This window comes from Chionomys nivalis, chromosome 7 (genome assembly GCF_950005125.1).
Source record: "Chionomys nivalis chromosome 7, mChiNiv1.1, whole genome shotgun sequence".
Lineage (NCBI taxonomy): Eukaryota > Metazoa > Chordata > Mammalia > Rodentia > Cricetidae > Chionomys > Chionomys nivalis.
This window is the reverse complement of record NC_080092.1, coordinates 4,300,932-4,320,098: the sequence shown is the minus strand read 5'-3', so window position 1 is coordinate 4,320,098 and position 19,167 is coordinate 4,300,932. Positions and strand designations below refer to the sequence as shown.

The 19,167-nt window shown below is 44.3% G+C and overlaps 1 protein-coding gene across 3 annotated transcripts in view; it reads left to right on the top strand.

The window, feature by feature from the left end:
• Nucleotides 1-227: 227 nt before the first annotated feature.
• Nucleotides 228-19,167, top strand: part of Clec16a (C-type lectin domain containing 16A) — a 222,738-nt gene continuing 203,798 nt past the window's right edge. For all 3 annotated transcript variants that reach the window (XM_057774918.1, XM_057774919.1, XM_057774920.1), the window contains exons 1-2: nucleotides 228-480; nucleotides 17,997-18,125. In XM_057774918.1, coding sequence (XP_057630901.1) covers nucleotides 401-480; nucleotides 17,997-18,125 — 209 coding nt within the window. In that variant the 5' untranslated portion in view covers nucleotides 228-400. The remainder of the gene's footprint in view (nucleotides 481-17,996; nucleotides 18,126-19,167) is intronic.

Here is a 19,167-nt window from a genome sequence, read left to right as displayed (position 1 = left end):
AAGCTGACAGAGTGATCCCCAAAAGCCCTGCCCACAAGTTTTCCGTTCCCGTCCTCCCCGACAGTGTCCCGCCTCCTTCCCTCTTGCCCCGCCTCTTCTCGACGGCCGCGAGAGTCATGCCGGCCCTTGTAGTCCCTTCGCAGAGTCCCGTGGCCGGGGGCCTCACTAGAGAACTTTATTTCCCAGAGTTCCACGCGACGGCAGCCGTAAAGCGCGGCGGTCGAACGGCCGGTTCCGGCTGAATGTCAGTGCGGGGCTGTGGGCGGGGGAGGAAGGTGCTTGCCGGTCTCTCCGCCGCCCCCGCCTCTGCCGCTGGGCTTGAGATGTTGCCCCGGACGCCTGGCCGCTGGGCGGATCGGACATGAAAACCTGAGGCGGGCGGCGGGGCTGGGCTGCGGACATGTTCGGCCGCTCGCGGAGCTGGGTGGGCGGGGGCCACGGCAAGTCCTCCCGCAACATCCACTCCTTGGACCACCTGAAGTGAGTGTGCGGGGCGCGCGGCGGGGAGGCCGCGGGGCCGGGCGCGGACGCGCAGTCGCGGGCTTGGCTCGCTGGGAACCTAGGTGCGAGGTGGACAGGGTCGCCGCGGGAGGGTACTGTGCTGGTTATCCGCGAGGCTTTGGAGTCAGGGCACCTGGCTTCGAACCCTGACCCTGTCGCTCCTGGCCCAGTGACCTTGGACAAGCCGCGTGACTTTTCAGTCTCTAGACCCCCAATCTAAAAAGTAAGGGCATCGACGAGTTTTCGGTTTGTGGACTGGAGTTGTCTTGATGAGGGGCAGACGGTGGCCACTGAGCGTCTCGGGGTGACACTTCTTGGACTATCAGCCCCCAAATCGGCCAGATGTGGGTTCAAATTTAGCAGTATGCATTTAAGCTTCAGTTTCCTTAGCTGTAAAACGATTAGAGTGACAGTACTACTTTATGTGGTTATTTTTAGGATTGGTTGGATAGGAGAATGAACATAAACGCGCAGAACATGTACAAGTGCTCTAAAAAGAAGTGGTGACTAAAGACCCAAGTGTTTTCAGGAGAAAATCTAGAGGGATAGTCAGCAGTAACACTTTGGGAGAGGACAGGTGGCTGACAGAGTCCCAGGGGACGCAGAAAGAGGCTAGCTTTGGAGTTAGACCTGTGTTCAAATCTTGACTCAGCCGCTTAATGACTGACCTTGATCATATTTTATCTGTTTCCTTTTCCAAGTTACCATAACCAGCTGGGAACTATGAACGGTACAAGGCTTAGGTTGATGTGGCGAATGCAGAATGATCACCCAGGATTGATATACAGCAAGTGGCTAATAGTGGTAGCCAAGCCTTCCCAGCCCACCCCAGTTCCTTTCTGTCTCGTGGTTTGGTTCATCATACCCCTGCTGTCTTCTATGGTTCGGTGGTTTCCTTCTAGCTTGTGTTAAACTGATACCTCCAAGGCATAAGAGGCTGCTTGGTTTCTTTGCAGTTGTATTCCAAGATGTAGTGCATGCCTGGTGCACAGTAAGAACTCAGTGAATACTTAAGGAGTGGGGAAAAAAGCAGAAGAAGAAAAGAATAAATTGGGCAAGAGTTGCAGAGCATTCAGGCAGAGCGTCAGGGAGGCAGGGGTACAAATTGAGAGAGTACTGGAAGATAGAGACCTGTGAGGAGGGAGAGGCTTCAGGGCGAGAACTGGAGGTGGGGTGCTGAAGGTGGGGGGAAGCAGCTTATTTTCAGGGTGGGGAGGAAGCCCAGAATTTCTAATTCTGGGTAAAGCGAGGGGATGGGAGGATGGTCAGGTTACAATAGAAAGAAAGACAGGGGTCCCTAGAAAGGATTGGTGAGTTAAAAATTAGATGGGGGCTTCTCATTTGATCTCTTGCTTCTATAATGAAGCAAGCAAGCATTTAGTAAATGTTTATGGATCCCCAAGTGTGGAGAATAGGATGGTTTGGGGGTGGAGAGAGAAGCCAAGGATAGGAAGGAGGTCGAGGGCAAGAATGGGGAGATTGGTTGGGATGCAGAAATATTAACTGGGATGGCAGATGGCCCAGAAATGAAGTGTAGTGTGGATGAATGGCTGAAGACTGAAGGACTTGAGGAATGTGTGGGTGGATATGGTTGTGAAGGGGAGGGTGTATCCTGAGGGGCTGGGCCGGCTACCAACCCAAGCACCTGCTGACTCTCCCTCAGCTCGGGCTGTAGCACAGTCTTGGTGGAATGAGAAGTTAAGATTTTAAGAAATTCGAGAAAAGAATTCTTTAGTTGTTGGTTTTTGTATTTCTTTCTGCAGAGGGCACAAAGATGTAAGTGGGTATGAGACAACGCTTTTCTCCGGCTGTCGCCAAACTCTTGCTCCTAAGTGCTGCGAGTTCTAAACTCCCATTTATTTTTCCTTTGTTCCTTTGTCTTGCTTAAGATTTCCTGTTTTCTTTTAGTTATCACAAGTCTCTGAGTTCTAGGACCTTTTATTGTCTCTAGACTTAGAGAGCTTAGACTGCCTGTCCTAAGGTGAAACAACTGTCAGAGTCAGATCTGACTCTAGTTTCCTTGTTACACTGTCTTTCTGGGTAAAACTTCTCAGTTTGAAGAAACTTTTGACTGGGTTACATGTCATGGTCAATGAGATCTTTGCTGGCCAACCAGTGCGCACCTGGGAATGTAAGGGTCCTCATATTCCTTCCCAAATTCCTGGCAACTTCTCAGGTTCCTTGTTGAGGTCACTGGAAAAAGAACTTACCTGCCTTGGTTTATACTGACCTGTTTGATCGCTATCACAGCCTCAGGAACCAGGGTATTGATTGGCATGGGGCTTAGAGGTTCCAGGGTGACTTGGAAGGGACACAGACGCCAGTGCCTGCCCCAGTGCTTGTGCTGCCCTTCATCTGGCTGTGGTAGGAAGCCCCTTCTGGGACAGAGCAGCTAGTCCCCTGGGAAGTCTGCTGGCTCCCCCTGGAGACCACAGTGGAGTCAGGAGTCCACTGTGTCAAATGCAGGAACTGCTGCAGGCCCAGGGTCTGTAGAATCCCTTCCTAGGATTTTTCTGCAGGAGGAAACACTAGCTCAGAGGCCCCCAAATGGGAAAGAGCCATCATATGTCACAGCCTCTTTGTGGGCACCATAGTCAGGTTTGCGGCAGATCCAGCTGGGGTTGGAGGCTACAGGAAACAAGGCTGTGAGTAGGAAGAGGCTTTCTGACATGTTGGATGACAAACACTTAAAGTGTGTCCTGCACTTGGGGGAGGGGGGTTCCCAGGACATAGGACTTTCAGTGCTAAAGCCAGGACAGCTTTCAGTAAACTAGCAGATCACCATCCTAGTTATCAGTGACAGTCCCAGATCCTTTAAAAACCAAACCAAAAAATCCATGGTCTTTCAATAGCCCTCATTGATCTAGAATTCGTGCTCCTTCCTGCCTTAGTCTCTAGATAGGGATTCCAGGCATGTGCCACCGTGCCTGGCCTCCAGTGCATTCTTGCCCTGATCTAGCACAGTCTTGGTGGAATGAGAGGTTAACATTTTAAGAAAATTGAGAATAGATTTTTTCTTTTAGTTGTTGGTTTTTATATTTCTTTCTGCAGAGGGCACAGAGATGTAAGGGGGAATGAGACAAGGTCTTACTCTGGCTGTCCTCAAACTTTTGCTCCTAAGTGCTGGGATTGCAGACATACATCACCATGACATACATGCCCATGCCCATACAGATATACATGCCCTATCGCTGCTTTAAAAATACTCTTTAAGCCAGGCAGTGGTGGCACATGTTTTTAATCCTAGCACTCAGTAGTCAAATCTCTGTGAGTTCAAGGCCAGCCTTGTCTACAGACTGAGTTGCAGGATGGCCAGGGCTATCGTACAGAGAAACCCTGTCTTGAAGCACACCCCCTCCCAAAAAAAGAAAAAAAAAAGCTTTCTGTAACAGCACACCGCATCTTACAAACTGAAAAGAAACTTTCCTGTGTCATGGGGTTTTACTGTCAGGGAATGTCTCAGGCTCATGAGATTGCCTTGAGAGAGCCTCTTGAAAGGTTGGGTGAGTAGCTTGTGCTGACAGAGATCATTGTTCAGTGAGGTCTAGGACCCTAGGCACCAAGGCCAGATCCCACTGAGCCTTAAGAGCCATGCTAGAGAATCAGGACTATGTTGCAAACAGTAGGGGCCCTTTATCATCAAGGAGGGTGAAGAGTTAGAGAGGGTAGAGGAGGACCACTCTGGAGGGGGCAGCACTCCAGGCAGCAACCATCACCTGGTGGGTTACTGTGACACTGCTGGAATCCAGGTTCTTACTTGGTGGCTCTGCTCTCACTCAGCAGCACGCATCTGTGTGCCTTCTGTCCGAACCTTTACTCTTCACTTCAGCTCTCCTCTTCTTCCTGCCCATCCAAATACCTTCCTCTAGCCTTAAGTTACTGCTGCTTTGATCCAATTGCCACAGTGGCTTTAGCCAGTCATGTGCTGTCTCATGCTGTCATGTACTGTCTGTTTCTTTCTGCGAGTAGATTACTTACTAGGTCTTGTAGCATCTCCAAGTTCCATCCTGATCTTGAGTTAGGTCCCCAGAGAGCTGATCAGGGTTCCACGGGCTTGCCATTTTGCCCCGAGAAATCGTCTTAGGAGAGAAGACTCAGTAGTTAAGAGCACTGGCTGTTCTTCTAGAAAATCAGGGTTCAGTTTCTAGCACTCACATGGCAGCTTCTCAACTGTCTATAACTCCAGCTCCAGGGGTTCTGGCACCCTTATATAGATAAACATTCAGGCAAAACACCAACGCACATGAAAAGAAATGGATCACTTAAAAAAAACTTAAAAAGAGAAATCATCTTAGTTTATGTCCATCTGCTTGTCTTTCATGAAGGCAGGGGACTGTGGATTGTCCAATGCAGAGCCAGACACATAGTGTCAGCAAATACAGTCACAAGGCAAACTAAAGAGGTGCTCCTGGCCAGCCTTTTTAAATAAAGCCTGTGCAGGAGCTGTGGCTTTTTCTAGGGCAGATGACCCTGCCTACACCCCCACCTTGTATCCTAGGCCTTGTCCCACACTCTGGCCTAGTTTGATGTCCCTGGGGGTGATTCACCAGAATCACACTGTCAGCACCTTCCCCCAATCCTCCAGTCTGATCCACCTTGTATAGGTCGCCTTTTGGTTCTCCTGGCCGGAATGCTGGACACCGACCAGATGAGTTCAAGGCCTGGACTGAGATTTTGTGATGACTGTCTTGAGGATCTCAGGTGCTGAGTAGGCCAAGCAGACATAGTGTCCCCCACTTCTCTCCCATACCTAAGATGTTATGATCTGGAGGTGAGTGCGATTTGGGGATGAATTTCTAGTTCTCCTGTCATGCTGTGTACCCCTTTTCCTAGTCCACTTTGTAGACAAGTTTCTGGATTTTCCAATAGGAACGTCCCAGAGGCATGTAGAGTACAAGACATCAGACTCACAGACAGCCCCAGAAACTACCTGCAGAAGAGAACTTGGGCCTCAGGTTTCTTTTTCTAAAATGGACATAACATTGATTTCCACTGATGCAGGCTTTTGTGAACTGTTGGGGTTTGACTTCTGAAATAAGACTCTTGGGAAAGCAAGGTCTGGGGAGGAAGCAGGTTTGTTTGCACACACAGTTCTTGGTGGTGAACCTCTGGTGTGCTGGTTGCATGCTGGCAGAAGGCTATACAGGTTTTCAGTCTAAGCATTGCAAGCTTGCCAGTGTGCTAGGGTCTGATATTGAGATTTCATATCTGCTGGACTTCTCTTGGGGCTTGATGACCTTCCTTATCTAAGCCCCTTCCTTACTGTCAGATACTATTTTCATATTTCTTTTTCTTGAATATCTTTATTCTTTGGCAATTGCATGCATATGTACAGTGCATTTTGAGTATATTCACTCCTGAATTCTTCCTTCCATACCCTCATTTGTCCCCCAACACATACTCTCCTACCTTTGTGTTCTTTTCTTTTCTTTGTAACCTACTGAATCTAGTTAGTCTGCTGGAATGTTGACCTATCTTGTGGGTTAATCTTGTGCAGGTGACCATAGCTGCAAAGAGATCATTTGTGCAAAGGCCTGTCATGGCCAGAAGAGCATTTCATAGCACCCCCACCCTCTAGGGTGTTCCCTTAGCATTGGAGGGAGCCCTGTGATTTTTTTTTTTTTAATTTTTTTTTCATGTATTTGGTTTTCTCCCTACTGGACCCTCATAAATCCATGTAAATGCAATGCTTAAAAAATATTGCTTCTATTTACTTCATTACTTGGATTTTTCTTTTTCTTGTTCTTTTTTGAGTTTTTATTTGGTTGTTTGTTTTGTTGTTTTGTTTTTTTTTTGACAGGGTCTTGTGTATTTCAGGCTGACCTCATACTTACTATGTAGCTGAGGATGGCCCTGAAGTTTTGATATTCCTATATCCCTTAAGTGCTGGGATTGCAGGCATATGCCATTGTGGCTTTTTATGTAGTGCTAAGATTGAATCCAAGACTTTGTGCATGGTAGGCAGCCACCCTACCAAATGACCTACAGACCCAGTCACTGTTTGCATTTTTCTAAATAAACTGGGATCCAATTGCCTGATTTTGATCGTGGCTCCACCCATGTGATATAGGGGCCTTGGACCTACATCCTCCCTCAGCTCCCCAGAGAACCAACTCCAGAGCTAGAAATAGTAAACATACTTGTCTTTAGAATGATACGATTCAAATATACACACAGATTCAAATATACACACCACTGTAGCAGCTGTTATCTTTGTAAGAGATTGATCTTTATTTTCTCTAGTTAAAGCCCAATTTTGTCTTCTGAAACTGATCTAGGTAAGGACTCAACTTGGCACATGAAGTCTTTGCAACATCCATGCTCATCTAAGGGAGGGAATCTTGATACTCCTGGAAGAGGCAAGAGACGTTGCTGTGGGCATTCTTTTCATTAGATATTTGTAAATAGTTGTCAATAGCAAGCATGCTATTATTTTAGATCAAGTGGATAAAAATGTCACAAAAATGGACTTAACATGAACTACAACTATATAAGCAGAAAAAAAGTTGCAAGGAGTCACTTCTGGATAGCAGAGCAACTGACAGTTTCCACTTCCCTTTTCCTGCTGTCGGAGTTTTCAGTCTCTCATGCACATTACTTTACAAAATAGGAAGTTACTAAACTTGGCTTCTTTAAGGTACTTTAATGACATTCTCTCCCAAAGCTTAGGAATGAGGTGTGACATTGAAGTACTAGGTCTTAAACCAGCAGACTTCCAGAACTACTTACAGCTAAACATATTTTGAGAGTCTCTTCCTAAAACATTATCCAAAACCATGTGCTAGGCACTGCAGAGAAAAAAGATGGGCATGGTACAAGTGTACCTATCATAGGGCTTTAGCACTTGAAATGTAGTGGGCACATCTGTGTATCAGCAGCAGACTATGTGGCATGTGGACATACTAAACAATACCATATCCATTTTATGCCAAGGAGCTTCTAGAGCTCAGTGACGGTGTGTGACTGATGTGCATGGCATTCTGGGTTTGACTGGGGACAGCAGGGGAGAAGAGGAGGGGGAAAGTGAGGAAGAAGCATCTAAGTGTGTGTAAATCCAATGAAAGGCATAGAGGTGACATCAAATTGTTTTAAGGATGTCAGCTCTATATATTTAGCTATAGATATAGGGCAGTGTCATGGGGAGTCCTAGCAGCACTCTTGTGTAAATTGGGACAGTTTTAAAATATTCGTGAAAATGTAGAAGGTTGAGAATAGCCAAAATAATATTGACAGATTAGATGGCAAGACATTGAAAGGTATACAGTGCCACATAGCAAGACTTACCATGAAGCTGCAGTGTTAGACAGCATAGGAGTGGCATGGGGCAGACAAACTTTTGTTGTAAGGAGGGCTACTTGTTTGTTCCCTGCTGCCCGGCTAGCTTAGACCCGAAATAACCACACAGAAATTGTATTAATTAAAGCACTGCTTGGCCCATTAGCTCTAGATTCTTATTGGCTAACTCTTATATTAATTTGACCCATTTCTATTAATCTAGCCACGTGGCTGTGGCTTACCCAGTAAAATTCCCAAAGTCTGTTTCCTGCGGCTCCATGGCATCTCTCTGCTCCACCCTCTTTCTCCCAGCTTACAGCTTAGCTTTTCCCACCTAGTTCTGTTCTGCCCTTGCCATAGGCTCAAAGCAGTTCTTTATTCATTAACCAATAAACGCAACACACAGAAGGACCTCCCACACCACAAACTGATCAGTAGAATTGGAGCAGCCACAGAGATTCACATAAAGGTCGCCTGACTAATAAACAAGATGACACTGGAGTGTAGTAGACAGGTAAAGACTTCCTAGTAAGCCAACTAGGTTCTGTAGTAGTGTGGATTGATAACCTGGCACTGTTCACCAGAACCACCTCCAGATATACTCTAAGTCAAATGCAAAGGATGATTTTGTAACAAGAAAACACCCCAGCCAGGCTGTGGCGGGGCATGCCTTTAATCCCAGCACTTGGGTGGCAGAGGCAGGCGGACCTCTGTGAGTTCAAGGACAGCCTGTTCTATAGAGTGAGTTCCAGGACAACTAAGCAGTTATACAGAGAAACCCTGTCTTGAAGAACCAAAAAGGAAGGAAGAAAGGAAGGAAATGAGGGAGGGAGGGAGGGAGGGAGGGAGGGAGGGAGGAAAAAGGAAGGAAAGACAGAAAAAGAAAAGAAAGAAAGAAAGAAAGAAAGAAAGAAAGAAAGAAAGAAAGAAAGAAAGAAAGAAAGAAAGGGAAATAGAACCCTGCATGAACTTAGCCTAAGAAAGGATCTCCTAAGATCTGCATGATAAGTGCTGTCTAGAGGTCAGCATGATGGCTTAGTGGGTTAAGGTGCTTGCTGCCTAGCATTGTGACCTGTGTTTGAACCTTGGGACCCACATGGTGGAAAGAGAGAACCAGCTCCCTAAAGTTGTCCTCTGAGTTCCACACACATTACAGCATGTGTGTACCCATTCACATGCACACAAACACATAATAGTTAAATAAACATATAAACAAATAAAATGATGTTTCAAAGTGCTGTCTAAAGGAAAGATAAGTTTATTTCATTAAAATGCAGAGGACTGGTGAGGTGGCTCAGTGGGTACAAAGCACTTGCTGTGCAAGCCTGACAACCTGAATTTGATCCCTAAACCCAGGGTGGAAGGAGAACTAACTCTGATGTGTGTATTGTGATGTATGTATGCCTGCCCCAAACCCGTTACACACACACACGCACACACACACACATACACACACACACATTTTAAAGGCTATTAGAAAGACAAAGGAAAAGGCAAACCAGTATAGGGGGGAGTCAATATATCCCTGTATGAATGAGCACTCATGAGATAAGCATGGTCATGTCAAGGACCCCAAAACGTCAGACCAATGGAAATGGCAAGTCTTTTCTGGGGTCAGGCTTAGGAGAATGGCAAGGTCTTCCCTGATTGGAGTTCAGATGTTGACAGTGTGTGCAGAAAGTATTAATTAACTACAACACTTTCCTCCTAGATAACTGCAGCCTGAGTCTGCTGAGATTAGCTAACCTGCTTCCTCATTCAGCTGTATAATGCCTGGTTGCTGGTGTTTCTCCACCAGAGTGCACTGGCTACCCAGTCCTGGCTTTTCTGTGCATACATATGTTTTTTTTTTTTTTTTTCATTTCTGGTCTCCCTAGTTAAGTCAATCTCAGATCTGTGATCACAGTACCACAGTTGGGGAAAATAGCTGGAATCTTAATACTTACTTATTATAAATATATATAATATGTATGTATTTATACGTATATACATATAATACATGTTTATATGTATTAATAATTATGGTAAAGAATTTATATAAATGATTTATATATAGGGTAAGTAAAGAGTTCTGTTAATGAATAAAAGTCATCAAGGATAATAAAGTAGACAAAGGTCTTGTAATTGACCCTGCCCCAAAGGTAAAATGCAAATTTCCATAACCATGTGAGAGAAGGCACCGTCTCACCTTGGTCTTCCTGAGGCAGAACCTCCACAGGACACCACGGGATCCCACAGAACTGCACCATCACAAAAGGCCGCAAACAAGTAATGGAGAGGCTGTGGAACATGTGAACCCTGAGCAGCCTCCCAGCCATGGGACTGACTAGAGGACTAGGGTACCTGAACCCGTGTGCTGCTTGGCCTGCTCAGTGGTAACAATGGGCACGTACTGTGGTTGGACCATCTGAGTGCCATGTGCAGCCTTCACTTGGTACCAGATCCATGGGAGCTCTTAGAATCCTCTCAAAGGACTACCTGACTGATACATCCTTCATATATGAAAAAGCCTTTTAATAGGATTTTTTCTTTTCTTTTTGAGATTATAATTTCATTACATTTCTCCCTTCCCTTCCTCCCTCCAAACCCTTTCATATACCTCTCCCCTCTCACCTTCAAATTCATGGCCTCTTTTTACTAATTGCTATTGCATACATATGTGTGTGTAGATGTATATACATATGTATTGCTAAATATACTATGTTCAGTCTGTATAATACTACTTATATATATGCTTTCAGGGCTGTTCGGCAGTAGACAACCAATTGGTGTTCTCTTCTCTGGGGAAGATCACCTCTCCTGCTTCCAGCTTTCTTCATTTGCAGGCTTGAGGTCTCATGGCCTTTTTTTCTATCCAGGTCATGGGTGTCATCCTTGTTCAGTGCATGTTTGGGCAGTCATCCTGGTGAAATTTAATGGGTGTAGCTTCTGATATAACTAGGTGTCTTAGTCAGGGTTTCTGTTGCTGTGAAGAGACACCATGACCACAGCATGTAGTCGGAGGCTGCTTGTTTGTTCCCAGGCTGTCCACACCTGAGATAACCACACAGAAACTATATTAATTAAAACACTACTTGACCTATTAGCTTATACATATTTCTAGCTAACTCCTATATATTAAATCAACCCATCTCTACTAACCTGTGCATCACCACAAGGTCGTGGCCTATTGGCAAGGTTCCAGCAAGCTGCCGTAGGTATCTTTCTCCCTAGGCAGCTACATGGCCTCTCTTTGACACCACCTACTCTCTCCTCCTCTATCTGCTTGGAATTCCCGCCTTGCCCTGTTCTGTGCTGCAATAGGTCTAAAGTAGCTTTTTTTATTAACCATTGGTATTCACAGCATACAGAGCAGAATCCCACATCACCTTCCCTTTTCTGTCTAAATGAAAAGGAAAGTTTTAACTTTAACATAGCAAGATTACATACAACAAAAGTTATCAAGCAAGAGTTATAGTTACAATATTTATATCTACTTTATCTTTTATCATAACTAAGGAAAACTATAACTGTTTATTTTTCTTTTTTAAATATTTATTTATTTATTATGTATACAATATTCTGTCTGTGTGTATGCCTTCAGGCCAGCAGAGGGCACCAGACCCCTTTACAGATGGTTGTGAGCCACCATGTGGTTGCTGGGAATTGAACTCAGGACCTTTGGAAAAGCAGGCAATGCTCTTAACCTCTGAGCCATCTCTCCAGCCCTGTTTATTTTTCAGCTCCCTCAAAAACCCCAGAAGGATATGATATTACCTAAGTAAACAGGAAGTGCATCATAAGCAACTTTCAAAACTCTAGAATTGACAGAGACATCTTGCTACCTGGACAGTCACCCAAAGTTCTTCTATAACATTGGGTACCCATCTTCAGCCTATAGGCTCATAGTGTCCAGCAGACTTTTCCATGAAGTAGGAAATTTCAAAGACAGTTCCACCTATATAGGCAGTTTGTCACTCACTTTCTGTGTCCTGCAGAATGTCTGGCAGACTCTTTCATGAAGCAGGAACCCAAAAAAACTGTCTCATCTTATTTAGGCAACTTCAGCAGTCATTTTTCCATGGGTCCTGCATGTCCAGTTTATACAGCATAACATTAAGCAGTTCAGGCAAGAGCAGTTTCTTGCCCAAATGACTAACAAACTCCATAAGGAACCTCTTCAATGTCCATCATCCTCCTGAAGTAGATTGGTGCTGCCAGGAGCAGATGCGTCTCAATTGTCATGAAAAATCCTAAGTTCTCAAAAAATTTTAAATGTTAGTCTTTGAAAGGTTTGAAGAATAACTATTCATCTGAAATATATCTCTGTACATCTACAAAACCTAACCAATATGACTACAAGCTTGACTATTACAGGCAACTATCTATTAAACTGTATTTCTTAATTATACATTACATTTTTAAAGGAGCTGCACAAACACAATACCTTAATCAAGAGCATATATATATATATATAAAACAAAATTATATATAATTATATATAACAAAATTGACCTTAAATTTGTGTCAATAGACCAAGTTCCATACCAATGCAAAGTATTCATCTCTATTGCATATACCCCTTTAAATGTAAACAAACATTTGTAAACAGTATTTGGGAATTTGGGTGTAGTTCTTTTCAAACTACTTTCTGCTTTTGGTTGGGTGAAGTAATTTTGGGTATTTATCGAGACCTTTCAGGTAGTCTTGGTCCATCAAACTACATTCTCTGGAAGGAATCCACAGGTCCTCATCTTCTGTGGAAACAAAAGCAGAACGTCTTTTCCAAAACAACATAACCTTAGACTCAAATTTTGAAGTCAAGATACTTTTAAAATACATATGTTGGTTTAGCTTAGCAGCACATACAATGATAAAATGTCTCTCTGTACTTAGCTCATTCACAGTCAAAAAATTTAAATAAAACACAATAATATACATAATCCAGAGTCTCTGTGTACATTCCATTTTTATGTAACTTATTTTTCTTACTCTATTACTTTTTCTACAAGTTTAATATTTTATCATTTTTACTCCTTTAGTCTATGACTGTCTGTACTCTTTTATATTACTTTTACTGTCTCTTTTTCTTCTCTCTCCCAAGCCTACGTATATTTATCCAACACTGTGACCCATTTAGAGGTTTTTCATCTGAATCTGTCTTTATTGTGTATCTGTAATTATTTTCTGACCACAAGCACTTTTTTTTCCTTTTAAATGCTAAGTGGACATGACTAGGACTAACTCTGCAGTCCTGCCTGTTGGCTCCACCCATTCCAACATGGTAGAGGCATGTTCACTGTCTCTGAGAGTCATGCACACTACCCCAGCTTCAGGGTTGCAGCAGGTCTGTGTCACCATTAAGCCACTAGTAGCATGCTGCTCACAAACCCCATTTAAGTGTCAGAGTTCATGGTGCCAGCATGAACCAGGAAGCCACCATATCTTATGTTGAGTTAGTAAGCCTTCTGTTAAAGGAGCCACAGTGCTCCTGCTTGCTGCTAGCACACAGAGCCTATCTGAAAAAATGCAGCTACCAGAAACTGTACTTAACTCTGTTCTTTTGTGCCTAGAATTCCCTTCCAGGCTCTCTCAGGTTTTATGTGACTGTAGTTGGTACATGTTGGTGCACAGACCCGAAATAACCACACAGAAACTATATTTATTAAAACACTGTTTGGCCTATTAGCTTATGCATATTTCTAGCTAGCTCTTATATCTTAAATCAATTCATCTCTATTAATCTGTGCATCACCACAAGGTCGTGGCCTACCAGCAAGGCATCTTTCTCCTTAGGCGGCTACATAACTTCTCCTTGACTCTGCCTACTCTCTCCTCTCTCTGCTTCGAATTCCTGCCTTGTCCTATTCTGTGGTGCAATAGGTCCAAAGTAGCTTCTTTATTAACCAATGGTATTCACAGCATAAAGAGGGGAATCCCACATCAACAGCAACTCTGATAAGAGAAACATTTAATTGGGTGGCTTATTTACAATTTCAGAGGTTCTATTCATTTATCATCATGATGGGGAACATGGTAGTGTGCAGGCAGATGTGGTGCTAGAGTGGAGAGTGCTACACATCTTGCAACAGGAAGCCAACTGAGACACTGGGTGGTATCCTGAGCATAGAAAACCTCAAAGCTTTCCCCCATACTGACATACTTCCTCCAACAAGGCCAAACCCACTGCAACAAAGCCACACTTCCTAATGCCATTCCTATGAGATTATGGGGCCCAGTTACATTCAAACTACCATAGTAGGAAACACAGTTTCACAGCAAACTCCCTGATCCTCTTGGCTCTTAAAATCTTCCCACCCCCTCTTCTGTAATGTTCAATGAGCCTTGGGTTCTTAGGTGTAGAAATGTTTTGTTAATGTATCTATTGTGACTGGACTTTGCAGCTCTGCATTTTGATGTGATTTTGTGTAGTGGTCTTTTCTGTTGCAAAGAGACATTTCTTGATGAGGGGTCAAGACTCCACTTCTCTGTGGGTATAAGGACAAATGCTTATATATTGTTCAAGATTATGCTGGTTTAATGAATTAATGTCTGTAGATTCTCTAATAACTATGACTTAGTTATGGCTAAGTAATCACTGATTAGTTAGCTAGGTTTCCAGTACCGGGCATGGTTTCCATCTTGTTGAGCGGGTCTTAAGACCTAATAGAGAGCTGTTGGTTACCACTAAGGTATGTGTGCCACCACTGCACCCTTAGGGTTTTCAATGCATGCTAGTTGTTGATGTGTTTCATAGGCCTTATAGCTGATAGGACTGTTGATTGCCTCCCTCCTTTGCCTTCTGATACCATGAAAGCTAGTTCTCAGGGAGGAAGCATTCAGGTCAGTTCCAGCTCAGGGGTCTTTGGACCCTGTTTCTGAAGTGCATAGTATCTTTAGCAATAGGAACTTACCTTCTACCTCTGCGGGGTAACCGCGGGTGACAGGTTGTATGTTTTAGGAGTCTCTTAGATAGTGCTGGCCCAACAACTCAAAGAGGGCTTCTTGTATCTGGTATTGGAATCTTTCTTAGGAGGTCATTGGCTCATTGGGGGTGCACCATCAGTCCACATGAGAAAAGTTCTCTAATGGGACTTTAAAAAGTGATTACATAACAAAAGAAATCATTATAACAGCTAGCACTTTAGTTCTCCCCCCTTTTTAAACAGGATGGGATCTCATTATATAACCCTGGCTGACCTGGAACTCACAGAGGTCTGCCTGCCTCTACCTCCTGAGTGCAGGAATTCTTTTAAATTTTTAAGAGAAGGTATTACTGTATACCTCCAGGCTGGCCTTGAACTCAATACTTTGAGTCCTTCCTCCTGCCTCAGCCTCCCTTGTGCTGGGATTACATGTGTGCACATCACACCCAGCTTAGTTATTTCTCTTTTTACTTATCTTCTCTTTCCAATGTCACTGTAATGACAGGTCACTAAGGTACAGAGAGATGAAGTAGCCTGCTACGGATCACTGGGTTATTAGTAATGGAGATATCACTAGGTATGCAGGTGTCTGTGATACCCCGCATACTTTACTGCTTCTCCAGAAGTGACCCACAAGTCCTACTTCCTGCCCTAAGTTCCTTGGATCTTTTCCACCTTATTTTTTTCCTTGTAGTCCTCTTTCCCTGAGTATTTGGGACCAGCCTGATATCACCTTCCAAAAAGTCTCTGGTATTGTACAAACTAATAAGGGTGTTCGTAACATCCTACATCATGATAACCACAGTATAACAGTAGCAGCTAAGGCTTCTTATGTGTTGTGCATCATATATGCCAGGCACCCTGCTTATCTGTTCATATCCTTTGTGGTTATTACTGTGTTTAGACAGAGCTGCAGAGGTGAGGTAAAATACCTGTTCCAGACCACAGACAGCTGGGAGGTACCAGGGTCAGGGGTCAAACCCAAGATTGTTGGATTCCAAATCCTGATGAGCTCTTTATCACAGCTCTGTGCTATAACTTGAACCCTTACATTACTTAGACTTGTATACTATACTCCAGTTTATATTAGTGGAGTCTGCCTCTGCCTCGTTCAGCATTTATATAGGAGGTACTTGCTGTGTACCAGCTATTCTGGAGTGTTTTGGAGTCATCAAGATCATTAAGATGGTTTGCCTGACCTGGAGTCTAGTCAGAGAGATAGACCATTGAGAACACACTGCTCTGTAAAATACCAATACTGAGATGAGAAGATCATAAGATCTTCACAGAAGGTAGAGGTGCCAGTGAATAGGGGACAGCCAGGTCCATGGGGTTAGAGATTGAGAGTGAAAAATCCTTCTCCAAAGAAAGCTTTATTGAGAGATGGTAGCTTGAGCCTTGAATATGAGCAACAGTTGCTGATTGACAAGGCAGCAAGGGCAGTTGATTCAGGCAACCCACTCAAATGAGGTCAGACCCTGTCCACTGTGGTTGGAGACCCTCAGAGTACTCACCCATGTTGCTACTTTCCAGCAAGCCAGGAGTGTAATGTGTGAGGCTAGTGCATGTATGTTATCCTCCTAGATATATATGTTATATCTCCAGAGTGGGAAGGAGGTGCTCCTCCCTAACCTACACTGCCAGCATTATCTTGTCTCTTGGAGGGTTACTGTTATCCTGTGGACTGTGTAGAGAGTGTCACCAATGGCCACATTGGGAGTGGTGTAGCAGCCGTCAAATTATTCAGGCGTAGGGGATGCTCAGTTGTAGAGCACGGGCTTAAAATGTGAGGCCCTGGGTTTGATCCTCAGTCACACATGCACACGCCATTTTAATCTGTTCACCCAATAGCCTGATTCAGGGTGTGAATAGGGAGTGGCTTAAACAGTGAGACAGCTGCAGGACATCTTTGAACCACAATTTGGAAAAGTGTTCCTTAAGCCTTGTGGAGGGTGTGCACTAGAATCACAGTGGACACACAGTCTTGAAGCTCAGTCCTACTGTTTGTCCCAGGCAGTTGAGATGCTGTGTTACTTCAGTGTAGAGGAAAGTGGGCTTTGTGTCCTCATGTGCAGCACTGTGGGTAGACCTGGGTTCCAAGGTTGGATGATTTATCTTCTTGGAGGACTTTGCTACTTGTTGCATGTTAAAAATTGTACTGCAGGCTGGATGTGACTGTGATCCCAGTTGTGTGGGAAGCTGACATGAGAAGATCAAGTTCTAGGTTTCCTGGGCTACTGAGCCAGTTCAAGGTTAGTTGGGTCAAATTACTGAGACCCTGTCTCAAAATGAAATACAATAATGAAAAACAGGATGGTAGAAGTTGTGGCTTGGGGCAGAGCCTTATCTAGCCAGTATGTCTGACACTGTAGGTTCATTTCCCAGCACAGTGAGAACACAGAACAGGAAACACTTGAGGCTGTTCTTAAAATATAACAGACAGCCACAGTCTTACTACAGGAAACTAGCCCAGCTGCTGAGAACAGCTAGGTCTTATTATTCCACCTCCAGGGTTCTGCCTTTGTTCCCTGCTTTTTTGGACTGTAGGAGGGACAACCCCTCTACACTCATCCTCTCCTTTTCCCGCAGCCTCACTCAGAAATTGAGTGTGGCCCTGAAAGGCGTCTTGAGCCACTCCTGTTGAGCCAACTTTTCCTTCCTAAGCCAGCCTAAGGCTCTGACATCTGACAGGTGGAGTTACCTGGACTTTGGCGTCTCCCACCCTTCTCACTCTAGATTTAGCAGATGAGATTGTTCCCCTTGGACAGGAGTTACTCATTCTGTCCCACTCTGAGTCCTAGTTTCATGGGTGTACGTGCTAGAGAGGATCGATAGACATCCCAGAAGTAGTGTTTGGTGTCCTAGGCTCTGCCTGTGGGTGCCACTGTCCTTGAGCTGTGACTCCGCCTCTTGCTGTGAGTCCTGTGTCAGGTGCAGGGCACTGACTACGATCACTGTACATCCATCACTGCGCACTGTGAGGCCTGCCTTCAATTCTAAATCGGAATCCCCAAGTGCACCCCAGGAGCCTCTGATTTTGCCAACTCTATGGTTCTCGTGCACCCTGAAGTTTTCGGGGGCTGGTTTCAGGGCTTGGCAGTGCTCTTGCCTCAGTTTGGGCAGATGTGTCCCTGGCATGTAATATTTCAGAGCTCCTGCCATTTTTCTTGGGTGGGGACTTCTATCTCCATCTTGAATGGGAATCGTGCTAACAGAAACTTAAGCACTGCGGCTGTGCTATGAATGTCGCCAGTGGCCTTGGGCCTGGCTTTCAACTCACTTTGTGTAAGCTTTGGTTTCTTCCCTTTCTTCTAGGTACCTGTACCATGTTTTAACCAAAAACACCACCGTCACAGAACAGAACCGGAACCTGCTGGTGGAAACCATCCGTTCTATCACTGAGATCCTGATTTGGGGTGATCAAAATGACAGCTCTGTATTCGAGTAAGGCTTGCAATGCTTTTGTTTTCAGATTCTTCCTCTTCCTTTGAGTGTTTTTCCAAGTGTACACCATGAGTCAGGAATTGATGCTAATTCCATCTTGCCTAAATATGTATAGCAAATGTCCTTGAGAGACTAGAAAGGTACAAGCCCAAACTGGAAGAACTATGGAAATGAGTTTCTCTAGAAAAACTGAAGATGTGTGGATAGCATTCCGAGTTGCACTCTATTACCTACTCCGTGGCACGAGGAATGTCCCAGATAGTTAGGTTCCAAATGAACATGAAGGTTCTGCCCCAAGGGAGTTGCCAAGGGCCAGCACCTGGTGCATTTATTTTGTTTTACTTATTGCTTTGCATGTGTATATATGTGGAATTATGGTGTTTAAACACATTGGGACATGTGTGGGCAAACATGTGTGCCCAAACATGTGTGCCCATTCGTGTACATATGTAGGGAGATCAGGGATTGATGTCAGATGTCATCTTCCATCACTTGCCACTTAATTTACTAAAATAAGGTCCCTTACTGAACCTAAAGCTTGTTAATTCAATCCAGACCAATGGTTTCTCAATGGGAGAAAGAAGCCGAGTCAGTCAGTCGCCATGATTCTCCCACTCCAGACAGATGCAGGTTAAGATCTTTCCTGGTAAGCCAGCTCGTGGTGCTACACAGAATATTAGAAATGGGTTAGATCAATATGTAAGAGCTAGCTAATAAGAGGCTAAAACTAATGGGCTAAGCAGTGTTTAAAAGAATACAGTTTCTGTGTAATTATTTCGGGTAAAGCCATGTGGGCGGCCGGGTGCCGGGGACGCAGCCCCGCCACTCTTATTTCAACATGTACCCTTTGCGGGAATCAAATGACCCTTTCACAGGGTCACCTAAGACCATCAGAAAACACAGATATTTACGTTACGATTCATAACAGTAGCAAAATTGTAGTTATGAAGTAGCAACGAAAATAATTTTTTGGTTGGGGCAATCACAACACTATGAGGAACTGTATTAAAGGGTTGCAGCATTAGGAAGGTTGAGAACCAGC